This window comes from Pholcus phalangioides, unplaced genomic scaffold (assembly GCF_987345545.1).
Source record: "Pholcus phalangioides strain wild (caught in Gottingen) unplaced genomic scaffold, Ppha-v1.0 ptg000015l_1, whole genome shotgun sequence".
NCBI lineage: Eukaryota > Metazoa > Arthropoda > Arachnida > Araneae > Pholcidae > Pholcus > Pholcus phalangioides.
In genome coordinates, this window is record NW_028301608.1 from 67,618,944 (window position 1) to 67,643,768 (window position 24,825).

Below are 24,825 nucleotides of genomic sequence, written 5' to 3' on the forward strand. Positions count from 1 at the left end.
TGTGGGTGTTTGTATATGTATGTAAAAGCAGATATTTTTAAAGTTTTTTATTTGGATCAAGTAATGTAGCTTCGAAATTTCAATTGCAGTCATTTGAAATGTGGATTGTAACATCTCTGTATAATTCCTCCTGATTACTATTATCATGATTGCACTACATTTTATACTTTTGAAAATTTCATTCTATCAATTTAAACATAAAACTTTCGAGATATCTGATATAGCCTATTAGCCCACTTTTAATTTGAAACCAGTTAGAAGCTGCAAATAAATATGCTTATGTTTCCTATTGTCCTTATTCCTAGTGTTCCTTATGTCTTTTTTTTACATTTGGGCTGGCCTAAGACTCTTACCATAAATCTTTGAAAAGTTTATTCCTTTTTTTTAAATTTAGGTAGGAAAGTCATTTATTCATTGAAAATTTTTTACCATATAGCAAAAAACAAAAGATGCTTGAATAAGAATATGACTCATCCTTTTTCATGATTTTTTTTAATGTCAATCTCTTATGTATACTAAAAATATTTTTTCCAGCTGATACTGGAGGTACAATAGTACTAGTGGGTCAGGATGGTGTTCAGCGACCACCTATACATTTCCCAAGAGGTGGTCATCTTCTTTCATTTTTGTCATGTTTAGAAAATGGTCTTCTTCCGCTTGGTCAAATGGATCCTCCTTTGTGGTCACAAAGAGGAAGAGGTTAGCTGTATATTGATTGTTATTATATCATTTAAATTTTGAAATTATTTACAGTATTTATATCTAATTTATTTTTACTATTATTAGCGGTTCATCTTGATATTATACCTATCCTTGTTTTGGAAAACATTGTTGCATGTTACCTTCACTAAAAATGAAGTCTTTTAAAATTATTTCCACCTAATTGGATTCACAACTGTAAATTAAAAATATACACTATAATTTTCTGCCAATAATCCACAGATTATCTGAGTTTAAAAATTGGAAATTTGCCATGTGCAGATTATCTCACTTCCAATTTTTATATATATATATATATATATATATATTGTATGTTACCTTCTTTCTTTCAAACCGAACACATCTCAGGTCTATCACCATCTATGGGCAATTTACTACCTAGTGAGTTGTGCCGGAAGTGTAACTGTGTGTGTACCTAACAGTCTGAGTGCATATGTAGCGTTGTGTTGTGTTTGATTTTTTAGTACTGCCATCTATATTTCAGAAGGGAAGTGAGTGACGTGTTATGATTGAATTAAATTTGTACTGTTTGTAGGTCTGTTGCTCTCTGTGGCGGGACTTTTTAAAAGGGAGATCGGCTCGCATTCGCACCTTGAAGTTGGGAACCACAGAAAATCAACTTCAACCGACCACCACTATGGTGACGATGGGGTTCGAACCCGTGTCCTCGCGATGCCAGTTCATCACTATGACCACTCAACCACCATAGCGGCACATGTTACCTTCATTAAATGTAACTCGGTTGGTGCAAAAATACTTATAATTAATTCTGTGGGTTATATATATGTAATGATTTTTTTCTTATTTTCTTCATCTGGCTTATTGAGCTGATGATAGGCTGAATTTTTTTTTTAAAAAAAACATTGATTCATGCTTATTATTACGATATATTTATATTTATATGTATGACATAATGAATATATAACTCACATGAATTATATATTCATTGCACTAATTTCTTTATAGTTTTTTGTGCAGATGAAATTGTTTTTTTTGTGACTATTACCATTTATTTTTTCACAATTTTTTTATGATGAAATTGTTTTCACAGAATACTTATTGTAAACCTTTCAGGCAAAGTATTTCCAAAACTTCGCCGCAAAGGTCAACGCTTCACAAAAAAGCAAATTAAAGAGGAGGAGGAAGAAGAAGGAGCATGTGATTATGTGTTTAGGATCATAACTTCGTTAAAGCCAGATTCTATATGTGAGAATAGTTAACGATATCTGATTAATTGTTAAACATTAATTAAATTATTTATTCAAACCTAATTATCAATTTCGTTTATTCAAAAGCAATAGTAGGAAATGTGAATAATAATGAGATGTGTACTCATACATAGTTCATTGTTCATAGTTCATAGTACATTCAGTTTTTTCTTTTAATTAAATGCATAGCTCAAGAAATGATGGATCCCAAAATCACTCGAAGCAGTCTTCCATGGCAACCAAAAGAATCATGGTCCAGCCCCAAACATCTGAAGCATTATTCATCATCATCTACTACGTCTACCTCTAGTTCCAGGTCACTGACAGAAGAAAACAGCATTGATGGCAAAATTATACCACCTTTATCATCTTCTGCTGCCCTTAAAGATCCTGCACAAGCTGAGTAAGTATGTGAATTGAAAAGAACATATTATATATAAAATGTGTTTTGAAATATCTCTCAAACTAAAAGTATTCATATACAGGGTGAATCCCAACTATTCTTCCAAACGATGGGGGTGGGGGGGGGGGGTTGACGAGCCCAAATGGATCATTAAACACCTCACCAACTCTGTCCTATCTCAAACCATTTTAGAGTTATGGTGGATAATTGATTATGAAAAAAAAATGTGATGAAAAAAACATATTTTTTTTTTGTTTCTGAAAGGCCTATATGCAAAGTAAGCACATGGTTGGTAAAAGCAGAAAAAATGGTATAAGAGTAGACACCAATTTCATAGAAATATCTGGTTTTAATGGCGAGCTATAAGCACTGAAAGATCGGCAGTGTTCAAAATGAAAAGGTCGCCAAAATTTTTAATCATCGATTCTACAAACACCTTTCTAGCTACAACCAGTCAAATTTGCCAAAAAACTTGTCCATTCCACCATGCTGCCAAAAGAGTTTACAATAAACCATATTGGTTTTCTGGTTCAGGAGAAATTTAGTCTTTTGTTTGCAATACATCACTGAAATCAGCGTTTAGAAGTAGATATTTGATAAAAATTCGGAATTGGCGGCAACAGATTTTGGCGACAATTTGATTTTGCACAAAAAATCCTATAAGGTGACACTACCTCCATCTATAGGATATCCATATTTAATGGCAAGGTACAAGCGATGAGAGATCGGTGAAGTAAAAAATTTAATTGTCGCCAAAACTTACTAAAATTAATTTGACGAACACAGATTTCAGTGATGTATCGCAAATAAACAATGAATAAATTTCTCCTTAACTAGATGACCAATGTGGTTTATTCTAGGCTCTTTCAAAAGCTGGTGGAATGAACATGTTTTGGCAAATTCGACCGATTGTAACTAGAAGGGTGTTTGCGGAATCAGCAATTGAAAATTTTTACGACAATACGATTTTGAACTTCGCCAATCTTTCAGTGCCTGTAGCTCACCATTAAATCCAGATATTTCAATGAAATTAATGTGACGAACTAATGTATAGAATTTTTTCTGTGCTTTCAAATATCTGCTTAGTTTGCATGTAGGTCTCGTAGAAATTTCACAAATCTGTATTTTTTCAAAATCACACTTTTTTTTCCATAATCGATTATCAACCATTACTCAAAAATGGTTCGAGATAGGACAGGGTTGGTAAGTTGTTTCATAATCTACTTGGGCTGGTCTATCACTCCCTCCTTTCATTAAGCAGAATAGTTCGGATTCACCCTGCATAGACTATCTCAAATTTACTCTTCTTTTTAAAAGAGCTTCTGAAACCATTCATTTACAGTTGACTCATTAACACCTATAAATATAAAAAATTTTAGGAAATATTTGATTTTTAAACGTTTATAAATTTTGCTTATTATATTATATAATTATTTATCAGTTTTCTTTTGTATTCAGTATTTATTTCCATTAGAAATTTAAGTCAAAGTACATAGCTTGGTAAGTTAAGTTAGTGTTGTTTTTTTTTCACAGGCAATCAATAGAGATACTGTGCTATTCCATGAAGAAACAAATAATTTCAAGGGCATTCTATGGCTGTAAGTACAGTAAAATTGTATCTAGTTCAAGAAATCAATTTTTGATTATTAAAAAAAACTTATTCATGACTCTTAATGTAATAGATATTAAAATATCTTTTTGAAATATAAGCAATATTGGAGTCAAAATGAAAAAATCTTAATAATTCAAAAGAATTTTCCCGTTTTTTCACTAAAATATATATAATGTTCTATGTAAGTTTCTGTGGGTTATATATTTTCTTGGTGTTTTGCAATTTCATAAATAGTGAAACAAAAAAATAAACGAAATAAAAGTGCAAAAATGTCTTTTTTTGATGAATTCGTATATTTTTCTTTTTCTCAGGGCTTGCACATTGCCGTCATCTACATACAGTTAGAACTCACCTTGCCGGACTGGTGAATTCTACGTTAATAAATGCTGAATCTTTCACTGATACTTCTGTCAAGTTAACAGCGGAGATGTGGAGTTTAATGCATCATGACACAAAGGTCACAGATTTCACTAAGTTGTACCATTTAACCTATTTTGGTGGAATAGAACATTCAATAAGGAAGCAGGTTAGTGTTTTATAATACTCAGATTTGATTAATATCAGATGTTATTTTTGATACTTTAAATCTTTCTTCAATCTCTTCTCTTGTTAACTACTTATAACATACTTATCTCATAAAAGAGCTGTTTTGAATTCAATCCAGATAACCAATAGATTCATGAGCCATTGAAAAAAAATCTATTGAAGTAGATGTATTTAAATACATTGCAACTATACTGAAAGAAATTTACTCCATAACATTTGAGAAGACCAAATTGATGAAACATCAATAACTGGAATGTTTGATTTTTGCTATGTTTCATGATGGTTCCCATGTTCTTCTTCAAAGGTTCTCAAATTTCTGTCATCTCAGAGAAAAATTATGTAAACCAAATAAAAACAATTAATTCAGATTAAATTATATATTTTTTCTCATAGAGCATTGTATTTAGTTTTCTTTTTTTATTTTTCATAAATTAAGGAAAAATGATTTATAATCTCTCTCAGTTATTGTTGGCATTTTTTAAAGCTGACTTTCAAGGTGTCAAATGTGTGTATAATTTTAAAATAATAAATATTTCCTCTGATATGTGCTTTCATTTCAAAGGTTTGGCCATATCTTTTGGGACATTATGAGTTTGGAAGCACAACAGAAGAGAGAGAGGCTCACGATACCGACATTCAAAAAACTTATGAGACTACAATGTCAGAATGGTTAGCCATAGAAGCTATAGTGAGACAAAGAGACAAAGAAATAATGGCTGCAAACTTGGCTAAACTTTCGTCAGAAAGCACCAACAGTGAGATTCCTTTGGTTGGTAAGTTGCCTGTAAAAAAGCCATATATAAGTACTGCCAGTAGTACGTAGCTTTCTGCAAAGAAAAAAATAAAATCATAGTTATTTTAATTATAGGAAATATGAAAATAAAGAAACATCAAGATGCAAAAATGATGATAATCAGGCCCGTCATTTGGGAGGGTGTCAGGGAAGGGGGTGCCCTCGGCTTAAAAAAATACACTAGAAATGGTATATGTATATACCATTTCTAGTGTATTTTTTGTGTATATATAGTGTATATAAACTGAAGAGCCAAAAAAACTGGTACAGGCATGCGTATGCAAATAAAGAGATATGGAACCAATCAGAGTACGGCGCTGCGGTCGGCAACACCTATATAACACAACAAGTGTCTGGCGTAGTTGTTAGATCGGTTACTGCTGCTACAATGGCAGGTTATCGAGATTTAAGTGAGTTTGAACGTGGTGTTATAGTCGGCGCATGAGAGATGGGACATAGCATCTCTGAGGTAGCGATGAAATTTGGATTTTCACATACGACCATTTCACGAGTGTACCGTGAATATCGAGAATCCGGTAAAAAATTAAATCTACGACATCGCTGCTGCCGGAAAAAGATCATGCAAGAACGGGACCAACGACGACCGACGAGAATCATTAAACGTGACAGACGTGCAACCCTTCCGCAAACTGATTGATCCGTGATGGTATGGGGCGTGTGCAGTTGGCGTGATATGGGACCCCTGATACGTCTAGATACGACTCTGACAGGTGACAGGTACGTAAGCATCCTGTCTGATCACCTGCACCCATTCATGTCCATTGTGCATTCGGACAGACTTGGACAATTTCAGCAGGACAATGCGACACCCCACACTTCCAGAATTGCTACAAAGTGGCTCCAGGAACACTCTTCTGACTTTAGACACTTCCGCTGGCCACCAAAATCCCCAGACATGAACATATCTGGGATGCCTTGCAACGTGCTGTTCAGAAGAGATCTCCATCCCCTCTTACTCCTACAGATTTATGGACAGCCCTGCAGGATTCATGGTGTCAATTACCTCCAGCACTACTTCAGACATTAGTCGAGCCCATGCCACGTCGTGTTGCGGCACTTCTGCAGGCTCGCGGGGCCCCTACACAATATTAGGCAGGTGAAACAGTTTTTTTGGCTCTTCAGTATATATATACATACACACATTGAGTACATGTTCTTTCCCCCCCCCCCCCCCGAAAAAGTTGAAATAACTGCTCTGATGATAATGTATTATGTATACATGCAATCTATATGCATATAATCCTGTAACCATAGTACAATGGGGATCCAGAAATTTTGCCCTCTGACATTTCGCCCCAGGAACATTTCATCTCCGTCACATTTAATCAACAGAAATTTCGCCCCTGACATTTCACCTGCTCTGAATGCATGAGTGACTGACGGTGTGAGCAACCATATAAGTTGATGAGTGACCATAATAATGACCAAGCGAGTGACCATATGGGTGATTAATAATGACCAAGTGAATGACCGTATAAGTGACCAAATGATTGACCAAATTAGTTGGTGAGTGTCTTTAAAGTTGACCCCCCTCTCTTCATCCCCCCCATAGGTTTTTATGTATGGTTATGCAGCACTTTAATGGGCCCTAAGAATTTGGAATTTGCTGTGAAGCATAAAATAATTTTTTCCAAATTTACGTTGCTGCAAAATTTTTCAGCATAAGCTGGAGTATAGCACTCCTCAAGGAAAAAATTAAAATCCCCAAGGTACCTTCTCCGCCCCCCCCCCACTTCATGCTTCTTATGTATGCCAATGCATTTGTGCCAGCAATAGACATTATATGCTTTGCACAAATTTTTGCCGCATACTCACCTAACATTTACACTAGGGGTGAAATGACGGGTGTGATATGAGATATCCTGTACAACTCACGTAGTCACTCACTTGATCATTCATATGGTCACTCACTTGATGATTCATACGATCACTTACTTGATCACTCGCTTTGTTACTCCTGCGGTCATTTCTACGGTCAGGGCTGGTGAAATGCCAGTGGGTAAATGTCCAACTCACTTGATCATTCATGCGGTCACTCATATCATCATTCAAATGCTCACTATCCAGTCATTCATACCATCGCTCATATGGTCAAGGCAGGTGAAATGTCAGGAAGTATATGTCCAACTCACTTGATTACTCACTTGGTCACTCATATGGTCACGTACTTGGTCATTCTTACCATCAATCATATGTTCATTCGTGAGGTCATTCATACGATCACTCATACGTTGTCAGGGAATGATGAAATGCCAGGTGAGGGAGGTAAATATCTAACACTTGATCATTCATACAGTCACTCACTTTTTCGCTCATACCATCATTCACATGACTGTTCACTCATACTGTCATTCATACGGTAGCTCATACGGCAGGGCAGGTTAAATGTCAGAGAGTAAAAGTCCAACTCACTTGATCATCCATACGGTCAGGGTAGGCAAAATGTCATGTGTAAATGCCCAGCTCAATTGATCACTCATAGTCTCACTCACTTAGTCACTTGTGCCCATTATTCATATGTTCACTCATACAGTCAGGCAGGCGAAATGTTGGGGGATAAATGTCCATCTAACCTGATCACTGATAGAGTCACTTAATTGGTCACTCATATGGTCACTCACTAGGTCGTTCATATATGTAGTGCAATGTATAGTTGTATACAACTGTAGTACAATGTATAGTTGTATACAACTGTAGTACAATGTATAGTAGTACAATGTACTACAGTATTAATCTTTATCACATAGTGATCAAAATAATACTGGTTTTGAATTTATGAAAGTGTAATTTGTAGCCATTTGTTCGCTTCAGCCATTATGGTGGTCAAGTGGTCATAGAGAAGGACTCACATTGACCCGGGTTTGAACTCCATCATCACCACAGTGGTGGTCGACTGAAGTTGGTTTTCTGTGGTTACCAACTTAGAGGTACAAATGCAAGCCAATCTTCCCGTTAAAAAGTCTCACTACAGAGTGCAACAGGCCTACAATGTGTACATTTATTCAATAATGTAGTGTACAATTCCTAGTGTACAATTATTCAATAATTACACTTCACTCACAGTTAGAAAAATTGATGGCATATGGCAGCACAATACACATAGCTAGCACACACATTACACAGAAACAAAACTTCATTCATGTCAGGTACACTACACGTACATGCATATTCCAACATGTACCAAGTCGTTAGAAGTTCCGCAGAGGAATGTGGACGAGTTGAATGTGTGGTTCAGTAGTCGCAACCATTTGTTCTTCAGTAAGGGGCGTTTTAGAAGAGGATGACTGGTATAATGATTTCAAACCACAAGAAATTCAATAATCACATTTTCATTACTTGTTTTACTTATTTGTTATAAATTTATTTCAAAAATTAATATTTGCTAGTTTATGACTCATCAAGATAATTTGTGAAGATGACATAACATAAAAACAATGTGCTAATCCTAATAGTCTGAATTGGTGGTCTTCAATGCTCCAGGGGTTATCTGTGGATTGCGGAGATCTCTTGTTGCACTCCAGCCATTAAGAAAATTAGTTGGTTATATTATAGCTTAATGGTAATTAATAGAGCTACATGAAGTATGATTAGTATAGTGTATTGGGGAACAGACTTCATTGAAATTCGTAATGTGGCCAAAGTTGAAGTCCAAAAAAAACCCAAAATGTAATGAAAGTGACTTTTTAATTTTCTAAATGTAATGAAGAGTATTTTTTATCATATAAATGATTAAATGTAACTTATTAAAAATCACAACCTCATTTCTACATGATCAATATTTACTACTATGAGTTATTTCGATTCAGGGTTGTTTGGTTTAAACCACATTGGTTTTAACCAAGTGGTTCTTTTTTAAATAAACCAGTCTGGTTTTTTTTTGTTGAAAAATCACAGAAAAGGGACTGAAATATAATTTTTCCCCTTGAAAAATATCATATTAGTTCATTATTAGCCAATATGTTTTATTCTTACCACATTTTATATTCTTAGGGTATATTCTGATGGTATATCTTTAAATGGTATAAGATGATATAAGGGGTTTTTTTTCAAAAAAAATCTCATAAAAGTGGCCTGAATATAATTTTTTTTAATGTTAAGTATCTTGGTTGCTTAAAGTTATAAATAGAAGCCAAAACTTCTCATTCTTGCCAGATTTTCTAACTATTGGCTACATTCTGATGCTTTATCTTTAGCAAATTCATGAATAAGGACTGCATTACACATCTTGATGTAGTGGTATGTTATCTCACAGGGTTGTTTTTGTTTTTTTCCTTCACAAAGAAGTAGCAGCAGCAGTAGTGACACCATCATGCTAGGGACAAGTGGTTTTATAATCCAATGAAGACACCAGCTGCCCCTAAGGGACACAAAGACCAGTGTACTAGTAGTTACATTACCTCACAGACATTTTCATTTTCTTTCCCATAAGAAGTAGCACATCTCATACTGTGTATCACCCAATCTTAAGATTCAATAGTGTTTTTTTACTTTCACCATCAAGTCCAGTTAATCCAGGTTCTACTGTATAGTAGTAACAGCTTTATGAAAAATAATCAGCTATATGCAGAGGGAGATTTTGTAATTAGAGTTTTTATTCCAAAACTGTACAGTAAGAGCTACTGGTCAGAATGACGAAAATTTTCATGGGTGCTCCTGAAACAATGGAAATTTCTTTGGCAAGAGAAAAGAAAAAGTACAAGTAGTGCAAAATGTGTAAGTAGATGATGCTGTATTTGGCCAGCAGTGTAATCTATTTTGTACAACCACATCTTTCAACAGTTCAACAGCATCAGTGTGTGGATAGCACAACTTTTATCAAGATGCACATCGCAATACCAGCAAAGCCGTTGCTGAAGAACCATTTTGACAATAACATGACAGTACGACACCTGGCCGGCCGTCAGTTCACCTGACCTTAACCCTTGCAACTTCTAGCTGTGGGGGGTGGGGGAAAGTACCTCAAAATGTTATTAACAGAGGTCGGATTGCAAACTTTGGTGAATTGTAAGCATATCCACATCATGACCATGACATAGTCTGATCTGTTGTTGAACAAGCATTTTTTTGCTTTCACCTCTCATTGCCATTTTACGGTGGACAATATATTTAAAATTTTTTGAGTAAGTTGTAGTTATTTGTTTAATTACTTCATTTTTGTGATGTTTCCATGAATTATGAAATTATGCAATACTAATTAAGTTATCATTTTGCCCTGAATGGCCATTGTTCCCATTCTGCAAGCAAATTCGAGTTGGATAAGTAAAGTGTCGTTAATTTTCCATTTTTAAGTATTTTTTTCCTCTTTGCCATATAAAATTCCATTGCTTCAGGAATATTCATGTAAATTTTCAAATCATTCTGGCAATGGCTCTTCTTCTACAGTGTTTTAAATCAGAACTTTAGTTATAATCACCCTGTATATCGCAAATCATTGCTAGTTAATCTGCATTATTTATGCTTCATTAAATACATTATATTCACCTAATTTTTATCAGTTTTTGTAAAATAGCTTCCTAATTAAGAATACAGGAAGTAATTGGAGAAAACACTTTTAAATTATGTGGTTAATAATAACATTGAAAATTCTTAAACACAAAGTAATTCATTAGGCAAAAAAATAATTAAATTGCAAAAGTTGGTTTTTGTTGAAATGTAATAAATATTTATAGATTAATTAATATGGGAATTGTATTAATTACATTGATAAACATTTTATTTTAATTAATTATTAGAAGTTTGAATGATTTTTCGGAAATGTTATTGTTTTTAATGTTAATGCAATTTAAACCAGAAAAACCTGGTTTAAACCAAAAAAATGGGTTTTTGGGTTTTTTTTTAAAAAAACTGTTTTTTTTACCAATCCTGCTTAGATTAAACCAGATGTAGATTGTTCCAAAATTTCAGTTATAGGAACAATGTTTAATGAGTGTGAATTTCATGTTTGTATTTTTCAAATATCATTGAAAAATATCATCATTTCGCTACTGCTTTATGAACTCTTGAATTTTTTTTAAATGTTCTAATACTTCATATCGTAAGTTATTTGAAGAAATAATTAATTAAAAAATGACATATATGTTATTTTGTCTTTTTTTATTTACTAAGGTCCCAAAGATGGTAGCTTGAGTAATGATGTATTTGAAGAACAAAGTAGTGGTGAATCCCTTGATCATGATGATTCTGTAGATGATCATGCAGAAAAACCAAGAAAGAGAAAGAAAGAAATAGACAAAGTTTGTTGATAATTTTATAAAAAAAACATTTTTTTTTTCAGTTTGTAGCTTATCAGTTTATTTTATTTAGAAGACACCAACAAATAAGGCAAATACACATTTGTGTATTTGCCTTATTCGTTGGTGTCTTCTAAATATTCTTGGGCAAAGTGGATCAACTCTTCTACAGTTTATTTTATTCCATTAATTCTTCCATGTCCTCAAGAGTTATTTTAATGAAATTTTATACAGTATCATTTAGCATATCATTAATAATGTCACAAGATCACTTACATATTTGTTATTTTTTCATGAGTGTTCTAGAAAGCATACTGAAAATTAAATTCTAATAAATCTCAATAAAAATATCCCTTTCTGTATTACTTTTATTCAAGTTGTTTTTAAAAATGTGATTTTCATTTCCTGTATTACTTTTATTCAAGTTGTTTTTAAAATGTGATTTTCATTGCAGCTTACGTGCGGCTTTTTTGAATATTGTATAAATTCTATTATTTTAGGATGAAGATGGAGAGAATCAAGCTGATGGCTTAGAAACTGAATCTTCTCATGAGAGGCATAATGTGCGAGGTCGCCTAATGAGGCTCATGCCAGGTGAAGTCATTAGTTCAGTTTGCTTGAACAATAAATATTTTTACATTATTTTCCCCTTTCTTTATGTATTTCTTTCAGGATCTGCTTATTATACCGAAGAATTTATGTGTTTTTTTACTCCTATTCTAGTTGAAAGTCAGAGCATTGTTGTAACTAACCCATCAGTAGATTTGCTGAATGGTGTCCCTCTTGCCAAAAGTTTACCTGATGGCGATTCTGCTATTAAAGATGAATCAAAGGAGATTTCAAAGAAGCTGAATTCTATTGATGAGAATGAAAGTGAGAAAATCAATGGTTTAGAGCAATCTTCTCAGACTACAGATACCAAAATGAAAGAAAATCAAGTGCAATCTGAAGAGCTAGGTAGTTTGAAAGACATTAGCCAGATTGAAAAATCTGAGACAGCAGAGACTGTGTGTCAACTTACAGAATCAGAAAATTTAATAAGTTCCAAGCAGGATGATAATATTGATAATGTGGATGGTGGGCAACCTTCTGCAACTGAGCCAAACTCTTGCTGCATATCTCCTGCATCTTCCAGTGGAGGAGTTTATTCAGTATGTTTCATAATTTACATAAAAAATATCTGACTTTGTTTCCATGATATGCATTATTAATGTACCAATTATATTATTATTATTATGTACTTCAATTATTATCTGGGCAATATAATTCTTGGCAGATAAATAAATTAAAACATAATTTCTACTATTAATAATTTTTACTTATTTGGTTATATTGACTGTTAAAAGCAGTGCTGTCTTAAGGCATTAGCCCACTTGGGCACGACCCGGGGGCCTCAAGAGAAGAAGGGCCTCACAAAAATGAGATCTGGTTGAAATTTTTGAGAATTTGCCTAAAAGGACATCAGAAAAATCACTTGGCCCAGGAGCCCATTATGCTCTTAAGATGACCCTGGTTAAAAGGAGGTATAATATTCACTCCAAGGATGATGTCACTCTCCTCTATCCCTACGAAGGTTTTTTGCAGCTGGCTGATGTGAAGATATATTTAGGAAAATTCAACTGCTCTTGCGGGGAATTGAACCCATGCCCTCTCACTTTCCAGGTAAGCACCTGAGACCATAGACTACAAAGGCAATGAATATCTCGATCATTCCTTGGAACTCACGTGCACTGAACGGGACCGTACATGGATGGTTGGACGGTTCAGGCAAAAGCTCACAATTTCTGACACTGCCACCAGAGGGCGACTTATCTGAGGATAATGTCACTCTCTGCTATCCCGAGGTTTGATTCCCCGCAAGGGCAGTTTGGCAGTTTAATTTGCTCCATTTCCTAAATATATATTCGTATCAGCCAGTTGTTAAAAACCTTCGTATAATATTCACTGTTGGACAAATAAAAGAGCTACCTATTGTTAAGTGAAAACTTTTTTAAAATATAAATACATTTTTATTGTATCTAATTTTTCCTATAATCAAATATATGTGTTTACTTAAGTTTTTATAATTAAGTTTTTATTTTTATGTGTTTATAAGTTTTTGAGTCCAGAGCTTTTGGATGAAATGTTCTTTAATTAAAACCAATTTATTATGCGTGCTATTAACATGTTGATGTGCTTTTTCAATTCTTCAAAGTCTATTATTTCATATAACAAACCTGAATCAATGATAAATATAAAAAATACCAACTCTGTAATATTTTATAATATTTGCTAATTGGAAGGTTTTATGAGGTCATTATTAGTGTAGAGTTCTCAAGATAAAGGGCTGTCATTGGTACAAGTTCCAATCAGCAAGGTGACCCATCAAATTACTCTGTGCCTTTTGTTCGATCCCAGCCTTCTAGACTCATGGATGAACTCATAAGAGATCAGTTCGAGTCCACTACAAATAATCAAGCCAAATCGGCAGTGAATATTATGCCTGTTTTTAGCAGTCAATATAACATGTAGCATGCACAAAATTTATGGCCTCGATAATGGCACAGGCTAGGAAAAGGTTGACAGCTACTTCTACACTGAAGAGCCAAAAAAACTGTTAAACCTGCCTAATATCGTGTAGGGCCCCCCGCGAGCACGCAGAAGTGCCGCAACAAGACGTGGCATGGACTCGACTAATGTCTGAAGTAGTGCTGGAGGTAATTGACACCATGAATCTTGCAGGGCTGTCCATAAATCTGTAGGAGTAAGAGGGGATGGAGATCTCTTCTGAACAGCACGTTGCAAGGCATCCCAGATATGTTCATGTCTGGGGATTTTGGTGGCCAGCGGAAGTGTCTAAAGTCAGAAGAGTGTTCCTGGAGCCACTTTGTAGCAATTCTGGAAGTGTGGGGTGTCGCATTGTCCTGCTGAAATTGTCCAAGTCTGTCCGAATGCACAATGGACATGAATGGGTGCAGGTGATCAGACAGGATGCTTATGTACCTGTCACCTGTCAGAGTCGTATCTAGACATATCAGGGGTGCCAACTGCACACGCCCCATACCATCACAGAGCTTCCACCAGCTTGAACAGTCCCCTGTTGACATGTAGGGTCCATGGATTCATGAGGTTGTCTCCATACCCGTACACGTCCATCAGCTCGAAGCAATTGGAACCAAGACTCGTCAAACCAGGCTACGTGTTTCCAGTCCTGTTGTCGGGCCCAGGCGAGGCGTAAAGCTTTGTGTCATGCAGTCATCAAGGGTGCAAATGCGAGCCGATCTCCCCATTAAAAAGTCTCGCCACAGAGAGCAACAGGCCTTCAGACAGGATGCTTATGTACCTGTCACCTGTCAGAGTCGTATCTAGACATATCAGGGGTGCCAACTGCACACGCCCCATACCATCACAGAGCCTCCACCAGCTTGAACAGTCCCCTGTTGACATGTAGGGTCCATGGATTCATGAGGTTGTCTCCATACCCGTACACGTCCATCAGCTCGAAGCAATTGGAACCAAGACTCGTCAAACCAGGCTACGCGTTTCCAGTCCTGTTGTCGGGCCCAGGCGAGGCGTAAAGCTTTGTGTCGTGCAGTCATCAAGGGTGCAAATGCGAGCCGATCTCCCCATTAAAAAGTCTCGCCACAGAGAGCAACAGGCCTTCAGACAGGATGCTTATGTACCTGTCACCTGTCAGAGTCGTATCTAGACATATCAGGGGTGCCAACTGCACACGCCCCATATACCATCACAGAGCCTCCACCAGCTTGAACAGTCCCCTGTTGACATGTAGGGTCCATGGATTCATGAGGTTGTCTCCATACCCGTTCACGTCCATCAGCTCGAAGCAATTGGAACCAAGACTCGTCAGACCAGGCTACGTGTTTCCAGTCCTGTTGTCGAGCCCAGGCGAGGCGTAAAGCTTTGTGTCGTGCAGTCATCGAGGGTGCAAATGCGAGCCGATCTCCCCATTAAAAAGTCTCGCCACAGAGAGCAACAGGCCTTCAACGAAACAATTATTCAATCATTACACTTCACTAATAGTTAGAAAAACTGGTGGCAGATGGCAGCACTACACATAACGAGCATTACACAGACACAAACTTCACGGCAGGTTTCACTACACGTACATGCACATTCCCACATGTACTGATTCGTTAGAGGTTCCGCAGAGGAATATGGACGAGGTGCATGTGTGGTTTAGTAGTAGTAGTCATCAAGGTACACGAGTGATCGATGATGTTTTGTTGAATGGTTCGCACGCTGACACTTGTTGATGGTCCAGCATTCAAATCTGCAGCAATTTGCGGAAGGGTTGCACGTCTGTCACGTTTAACGATTCCATCAGTCGTCGTTGGTCCCGTTCTTGCGTGATCTTTTACCGGCCGCAGCGATGTCGTAGATTTAATTTTTTACCAGATTCCCGATATTCACGGTACACTCGTGAAATGGTCGTACGTGAAAATCCAAATTTCATCGCTACTTCGGAGATGCTATGTCCCATCTCTCGTGTGCCGACTATAACACCACGTTCAAACTCACTTAAATCTCGATAACCTGCCATTGTAGCAGCAGTAACCGATCAAACAACTATGCCAGACACTTGTTGTGTTATATAGGCGTTGCCGACCTCAGCGCCCTACTCTGATTGCTTCCATATCTCTTTATTTTCATACGCATGCCTGTACCAGTTTTTTTGGCTCTTCAGTTTATATCAATAGTGATAGCTTATTTCGTTATGTCTTTTCATTTTCAGTCGATTTTGGTAAGCAAATGTATCAGCTACAGCAAAACTCACAAAAGTTTACACGTGAAAAACACAAGTTGATCTAGAATCTGTTATAAATGAGTTAATCTCATAATGAAATTATTGTGTCAGATAGAACTTTTGCAGCTTTTAAAGGGCACAAATTTTTATATGTATTAATAATAATTAATTAATATTTAAGTGCATCCAGTATTTCATGTTGATGTAAGTAATGACTTTTCTATTTTTTGATGCCAAATTACAATCTAATGTTAATGATATTTTAGATCTATTTTAATATGTTTTCTCGTTATCTACATAGTCAGAGCTTTTAGATCAATTTTCCTTGAACCTTCATCGCATTGATAAGGATGTGCAGCGCTGTGATCGTAATTATTGGTATTTTACTATTGAAAATCTTGAGAAACTGCGGAATGTAATGTGCACGTAAGTTTCTTATTTATTTGATTTTTAGTGTTTAACATAAAATTCAATCAAACACTGTCAACTGTCATATTTTGATAATTTACTTGTAACAAATCCAAAGGCCTTATTTTAAATAGACTTTAAATAGACAGATTAAAAAATTATTTGTAATTTTATTCTCCCCATTATTTGGAAACAATTGCAAGTCGTGATAGATAGTTTTTGATTAATGTAGTTTTTGAAATATTTGTGCATCTTCAAACGTAGTACAAAGTAATGATTTGTTGAATATTTGAATATAGATTTTTTTTTTTGTATGTTAATTGTTAAAAATCAACATCACAACTTGGGGTATTTAAAAAGTTTCCTAGTGTTGAAATCATAAACATTATATGTGAATCCGTATATTTTTATTTATACAATCAATATTTTTGATCATCTTCTACTTGTTTAGTTATGTGTGGGAGCACCTTGACATTGGCTATGTGCAGGGAATGTGTGATCTTGTTGCCCCACTACTAGTCATTTTTAATGATGGTTTGTAATTCTTTTTGTGCTAAATTATTTTCATTGATGCATTATGAGCAATGCATACTAAAAAAGCATTAATATAAAAGAACAAAAATAAAATAACAAAAACTAAAATAAAATTTCTTAGTAACCATTTATATTTTTAAAAAAAATCAATTCTTGTTTATGATCCATAAACTCGACTACTTTTACTTTTTAATAAAAACAGAATTATTGCAGAAAATTATTTTAAATTGAGATTTTTTTGAAAATTCGCGACAAGAAAAATTCTCATTTAAAAATTCAAACACTTATTAATCAATCACACATGATTAGTCAACGATCTTTGTCACATGATTAGTATAGATCTTTGAATATATTTTTAAAAATGAAGTCATTTTCATTTATGTAATATCCATCTCATTTTTCAACCAGGAGATTTACTATTGTTGTTTTTTTTAGCCAATTTAATTTTTACATTAAATTAAGACTTCCTATTAAAAAACAGCATATATCTGCTTCTCTTTGACATCATAGAAAGGTCATCGTAACTAGTTATGATGACCTTTCTATTAGAAATAGCTATTTCTAATTTTAAAAGTTATTTTTTTTCCACGTAATGTAAATTATAATACTTCCATAAATAAAAAAAATTAACAGAAAATAATAATTACATAATGTGTCCCTCATGATTAAGTTGAAGATTTCATTCCAAATCTCAATTAAGAATGTCCGAGAAGATGTGATTAGGAATATTTACATTAACAGCCATAAATTTTTGTTGATTTATATGAATTTGTTTTATTTTCCTTATTCTAAAATCATATACATATAAAATTATGCTTTTATTACAATAATGTTCAAAATTGAAAGAAATAAAAAAACTTTATCATTATTTCTTCATTATACAGAAGTTCTTACGTATAGCTGTTTTTGTGAATTGATGAAGAGAATGGCTGCAAACTTTCCTTATGGTGGTGCCATGGACACACACTTTGCTAATATGAGATCATTAATACAAGTAAAAATAATTCAGAAATTCGTTTTTGCATGATTAGTGAAATGTTTTAACCAAATTTTCTATGTTATGATCATAATTTTATTTTCAAGCTGTAAAATTACAATTTTTACTTAATTTTTCATTAAAAAGCTCATGCTGAAATATTTCCTGGTCCAATTAGATATTTTGATGTTGGAATAAAAATTTTAGTTATCATTGATCATCTAAAATTGTCATTTCATTAAACAAATCATAGCGATATAAAAGTATTGAATCTTATATGAAGAGGAAACCAATTAAAAAAAACCTGCTATATGACTGACATAACTGCTTGCTTACTTAGATTTTCATTCTGATTTCTCCTTTGTTCTGAAACACACGTGAACCCATTACAAACGTCTTGCGGACTGCCCTCTGTAAGCCACTATTCTAGATGTATTAAGGCCGAAGGCTTAGCAAGATAAAATATATTTGATAAAGTGAGAATTTAAATTGTGAACATATAAAAAAATGCTAAAACATTAATTTCCAAGGAAATTACAAGGAAACATTGATTGAATTTTTTCTGTAAATGTGTATACTGTAGAATCCTGTCAAATAGCACGTTACTTTACCACAGAACAGAGTACAGTAAAACTCCCTCTTAATGAACACTCATCAAATGCAATCACCCTGTTTCAAGGCGAAATAATAATTTCCCCGTCTATAATAAAAATTTGTTTTTCAAACCCCTGATTAGCAATCACTCCTCTTTTACAGATTTTATAGATATTATAAATTTTATTGTACATAAAGACAGGTTTGACTGTATTGTAAGCATTTTGTTCTCCAGATTATTATTTTTTAATTTTCACATGCAAAAACACAAAAAATCTATTTTATTATCCCATTATACAATGGGCAGGTTATAAGGTGCACAGTAGCATAAGCAGGATTTTCTCAAGCAAGTGGAGTTCAACTTTTTTCTGTTTTTTTTGTAGTTTTTTTACTGAAACATGCCATAATCTCGGCTCTAGAGAATAGTCGTTAACCCCAACCCCCTCCCTCTTTTATGAAAGTTGGTGTAAACTATTTTCTACCCCACCCAGCAACAGTCACGACTTCATTTAGTAATGAATGGAACTACATGAAAGTGATTGCCAAATTATAACATCTGACAGTGCAAATGCTGTGATTAAAAAGGTAGTGTAATTAAATATTAAATTTTGAAAATTAGTTTGTTACCAGATTATGATTTTTTTTTTTACCGATTGCAATTTTTTGATGATTGCAATCTGATCAGTCACATTTTTTGATTCTACATTGTATGGTCAATAAATACCATGTTTGTTTTACAAAATAGATATAAAAGTAAGCATAAAAAATTAGCATTCATCAAATACATAATTATATGACATAAATCATTATTTCTTATTACTAGTTTATTGGAATTTAATGGGACCATATGTACAGTGCATTTAGTTTAACATTGTACAGAATATTTTTTGGTAACACAAAGTGCTTTTTTATCAAATATTAAATATTTATTAGGTAAGCATTAATAAAATGTAAATTTATTTTCATCATTACTTTCAATTCTTGGTGAATATAAAACTTTTTTTCCTTCAAGATTTTAGATGCTGAAATGTTTGAACTCATGCATCAAAATGGTGACTACACACATTTTTATTTTTGCTACAGATGGTTTTTGCTTGATTTTAAAAGAGGTAATATTTCAATTTATTAAAAAAAGCAAAACAATTAACCTACTAAAATCCACCATCAAATTGTAAAACAAATTTAACAAACTTTTTTCATTTATTTTCAGAACTTGTTTATGATGATGTTTTCAGTGTTTGGGAAACAATTTGGGCTGCCAAATATGTTGCTTCCAGTCATTTTGTTTTGTTCATCGCCCTAGCCATGGTTGAGTATTATAGGGATATCATTCTTGAAAACAATATGGATTTCACAGACATCATAAAGTTTTTCAATGGTAAATTTTTCTTTGTTTTATAAAAAAAACCATCTATGCCCACATGTTTCATATTCCTCATTCTACAAGACTACACAACTTTTCTACCAATGACATGGTTACATCTCTGGTGTGCATGGCGTGATAACTCTTCTCTTAATCTTTTGAAAATTGAGAAATTTATTGAAAGTGTATTTCTTTAGGTATTTAAATAGTTCCCTGCTAACACAACCCTAAGACTTCTTTCTTGCATCCCTAGGTGTGTGCACACCCTTGATTAGGACTCACTGCCTTTAGAATTATAAATTTCCAACTTAATTATATGATCTACAGTGATTGTGCATTGCAGGCTAGGTGTAAGCAGAAGCAAATTAATCTTCAATCATGGGCGTGAAATTATGAAAATAGTGGGAGGGCTTAGAATATTATGGGTTAAGGGAGGCCTCAAACCCAATATTTCTATAGGTTATTGTGGGGGGGGGGGGTCAGGTCCATGGTTGCAATAAAAGTTTATGTCTATATCTTCACTTGATGCAACAAGCAAAAAAAAGGTTAAGCTGCTGGAAAAAAATTTTCAAACACTTTTTTGTGCTCTGAGATTATTTTTCTATGTACAAATATAAGAAGCCGTTTTAATTTTTAATCATTTAAAGCTGGTTACACATTATTTGTTGTCCTTGAGTAATTTTCTGTGTAATGTGTGGCTAGCATGACAATTTACCACAAAAGTAATAGTCTGGTAATAAGGGTGAAAAAGAAAAATGAAGAAAGGGAAAAGTCACATATTTATTTGTTACTTCCCCCTCCCAAGAAATGCAAACATACGTAGTGATGACTCAGCTTTAGAGTAGTTTTACTCTTGCTTTTTTTTTTCTTATCTGATACAGAAATGGCTGAACGACATGACGCTAAAGCAATATTGAAAGTGGCTAGAGATCTGGTGCAGCAGATACAGTTGCTGATTGAAAATAAATAACTGGAATAATGGAAATAATCCATTACTTTAGTGAAAAGTATGCATGCTTTCTTTGGGTGCAAGTCATTTTTTAATACACAAATTCATTTAAAAAAAACCAGAGAGGGTTTTTTGTCCTTCATAAAAAATACAAAAGAACTGCCTTCGAACTTTTTGTTTTTATGGATTGAAATCCAAGGTATTTTATGCAAGTATTAAGAACAAATGTAATATATATACACAGATCCATATAATATATATATGTATGTATATCAGATAAAGTATATATGTATACCTATATTACCTATCCACGAAGATCTATATAAAGATGCTTATGATATTTACTATATGGTCTGTTTTAAAAAGTATTGTGAAAAGAATTTATTGTGCAAATTTTCAGAGAAAATTAAGTTGTAATTATGATTATGTTTTGCATAAGTTAGGTCTGATATACCATATAATTATCACATAAATCAGGGGTGCACAACCCTTACAGCCTGTGGGCCAGATATGTGAGATAGCAACTGCTTGTAAGTCACAAACGGAAACACTTATTGCATTGTGTGAATTGATAAATTTTCTTCACATCATGCAGACTGAATGGAATGTCCTTGCTGGCCAGAAGTTGTGCACTACTGTCATAAATGATCCATTTGTGAAATTTTATTATTTAAAAAAATTCTCTCATGATTAAGTGATTCCAGATACCAAAGAACATGTACAAATACAATGCCACAACAGGCAAAATGCCCAACAAGGTGGCTTAGAAAAAGATGCCCATAAAAATATGGATGTCATATATTTCAAAAATACAGCAACCCAATTAAAAATGCAATTAATAAAAATTATAAACAATATATACATGTGATAAAAATTATACAATGCCAATAAAGAATACTTATGGTTGTCTTATTCTAAGTATGGATAGCTTCTCGATTTACCCCAACATGTTTATCATATTTCTTTTTAAACGTGTCAATTGTGTTACAATATACTACCTCCGGGGGTAAGCTATTCCATTTATTAACAACCCTATTAGAGAAAAATTCCCTGCGACACCATAACTTTGCATTGTCCCTCACCAATCGATACTGGTGTCCCCTTGTAAAAGCAGTCGATTGGCGGTGTACTAAAAGTTCATGATCCATCCTATCCATCCCATTGAAAATTTTGAACACTTCGATCATATCTCCTCAACACCTGCGTTCATCCAATGCAAAAATATTCAAAAAATGAAGTCTCTCTTTATAACTCAAGCCCTGTGTGCCAATAAGGACATGCGTAGCTCTTCTCTGCACCCCTTCCACCAAGTCTATGTTCCTCTGTAGGTATGGTCCCCAAAACCTTACAGCATACTCCAGTCCAGGACGAACTAAGTCAAATAAAGTGCATAACATGTCAAATAAAGTGCTTATTAAGAGCATGAACACAATCAAGAATCAAAAGTCCAGGAATATTTTTGATCCTGCATTACAATTTCAAGGCATTATAACAGTTGCATCGCTTTTAAAAAAAATATTTGAAATCATTATTTGTTTTCTCTTGGTGTACATAAATTGCAAATCATTCATATGGTTTCGTTTTCTTTAAAAGTTTCGTTCATTGTATAAGCTAGTCTAATTTTGGTTTATCATCAGTGTTAATTTAGTTTTCTAGTCATTTTTACATTCCCCATTTCATATTTGAATTTATCACAATGCTATTGTCCAGTGTTTTTTTTTTAATGAAAGGAATGGTGCTGTTTGTTACATGTAAATCTTCAATGTTGATAGTTTTTCCCTGTGTAATATCTGAATGTTATCAGTGATTATATAAATGGCTATTATCTTCTCTCATTTGTGTGAAACTGTCTGAACTGTAATTTATTCATATTGTTTCTTGACTGTTGAAATGAAATTTTTGAACAACAAAATAGATTGACACATTCAATTTTTTTCCCCCAACCCTGGTCTTTCCAATTCGAAAGACACACTAATTTTGTTTTGAGAAGATGATAGCCATGTAACTCATCAATGATTCAGAGAACTTTAATATAAAAATTTGCATGTGGTTATGACATATCAATCTATATATTTTAGACTCATATAGTTTTGTGAGTACTGTGAGATCATGTGCCATTATATTATACCCACATACATGTATATATTGGATACAAAAATATGTCTCATATATATAAATATTTAGTGAGTTGTACACAGAAACATACACACACTTTTTGAAGATTAGAACTGTAAGATACTTCAAGAGTACTAATTAAAAGCAAAAAACCACAGAAAGTAAATGATGATGGTAATACAGAAAAACTTTGGGTTATGAGCAATTCAGTTTGCGAGTATTTTTCATAACTTGTGTGACCAAATTTTGACTTGATAAATGCGCAATTTCTCACAAGACAAGCAAAAATGTTAAAGTTTGACTAGATGAACTTGCAGTATCTTGCAATACCTATACCAAAGCCTTCTAGATGAGGACTAGTTTATAAAAGAGACTTTTTGCATGTTTGTGTTATCTGTCAGGCCTCACATCATCGCAATTGCAAAGTTGATGATTCACTTTCTCTACCTGCAGGCATAGCCATCTTGACAGTTTCTGAGCCCAAGCATTTTTTCAAGTCTTTCTATCACTTTAATTCATGAAAGACTAAATTAAAAAAAAGTATTGCACGCACATGCATATTAATAAAAACCTCCAATAGTTTATGAGCTCTTTGGGCCCCTCCCAAATCCCATGGGTCCATTCATAGCATAAGTCTATGAATGACTGTCTCACCCTCTTATTGTGTGTTAATGCAAGTGGGGATTCCAAAGTGAAGCCCCTTGCTCTTTTGCATCATTCCAAAAATACTTTTAATATAAAATGAGAAAAAATTACAATATATATAAGACAAATTAATCTGCAACTTTATCTTTGAAAATAATACAAATACCAAGGTCACTACAGGCAAAATACCCAATGAGGTGGCTGAAAAAAGATACTCATGGAAAATACGGATGTTAAATATAACTAAAATACAGTAATTTAAAATAAGAGCAATTATCACAAAAAAACAAATACACAATAAAATAAAACTAATAAATAATAATAATAAACTAATAAATAATGATTATGGTAAAATATACATTGCCCATAAAAAATTATTGCAGTTTTATCTCAGTTGATAGCTTCTTGATTCATTCCACTATGAATATCGTATTCCTTTTTAAACGTGTTAATTGTGATAGAATTTACTACCCCCACGGATATGCAGTTCCATTTATTCATAACCCAGTTAACAAATGGAACAACTTACCCCTCCCACAGGAGTCATGAATTGAACCACAATTGATGTATTTAAAAAGACATGGTGTATATGATGGGATGAATTAAATGATTGAGAATAATGATGGGGATCAAGGAAACAGTTATTTTCCGGATATTATGCTGAGGTGAGCTCGGAAAGAAAAGTCATCACGTCTCCGCCGGGACTCGAACCCAGGCCCTCTTGCATACCAGCTGTGTATGCAAGAGGGCCTGGGTTCGAGTCCCGGCGGAGACGTGATGACTTTTCTTTCCGAGCTCACCTCAGCATAATATCCGGAAAATAACTGTTTCCTTGATATCTCTGGCTGAGAAAAAAGCCATCTATATCTCTCTAAATGATGGGGATGATCACAATCATAGCCAAAAAGTTTTTCACAAAAGGGATTAAACTGCTTGGGAGAAAGATAAACTGGCAATATAT

The 24,825-nt window shown here is 34.1% G+C and overlaps 1 protein-coding gene across 3 annotated transcripts in view; it reads left to right on the plus strand.

The window, feature by feature from the left end:
• The window catches only part of LOC149076587 (small G protein signaling modulator 1-like), a 40,147-nt gene extending 15,614 nt beyond the window's left edge, over positions 1-24,533 (plus strand). For all 3 annotated transcript variants that reach the window (XM_089244175.1, XM_089244174.1, XM_089244176.1), the window contains exons 11-25: positions 535-699; positions 1,795-1,926; positions 2,118-2,331; positions 3,865-3,929; positions 4,255-4,469; positions 5,052-5,262; positions 11,409-11,536; positions 12,034-12,127; positions 12,257-12,684; positions 16,582-16,706; positions 17,140-17,222; positions 18,107-18,216; positions 19,805-19,901; positions 20,003-20,170; positions 21,037-24,533. In XM_089244175.1, coding sequence (XP_089100301.1) covers positions 535-699; positions 1,795-1,926; positions 2,118-2,331; positions 3,865-3,929; positions 4,255-4,469; positions 5,052-5,262; positions 11,409-11,536; positions 12,034-12,127; positions 12,257-12,684; positions 16,582-16,706; positions 17,140-17,222; positions 18,107-18,216; positions 19,805-19,901; positions 20,003-20,170; positions 21,037-21,125 — 2,324 coding nt within the window. In that variant the 3' untranslated portion in view covers positions 21,126-24,533. The remainder of the gene's footprint in view (positions 1-534; positions 700-1,794; positions 1,927-2,117; positions 2,332-3,864; positions 3,930-4,254; positions 4,470-5,051; positions 5,263-11,408; positions 11,537-12,033; positions 12,128-12,256; positions 12,685-16,581; positions 16,707-17,139; positions 17,223-18,106; positions 18,217-19,804; positions 19,902-20,002; positions 20,171-21,036) is intronic.
• The last annotated feature ends 292 nt before the right edge of the window (positions 24,534-24,825 follow it).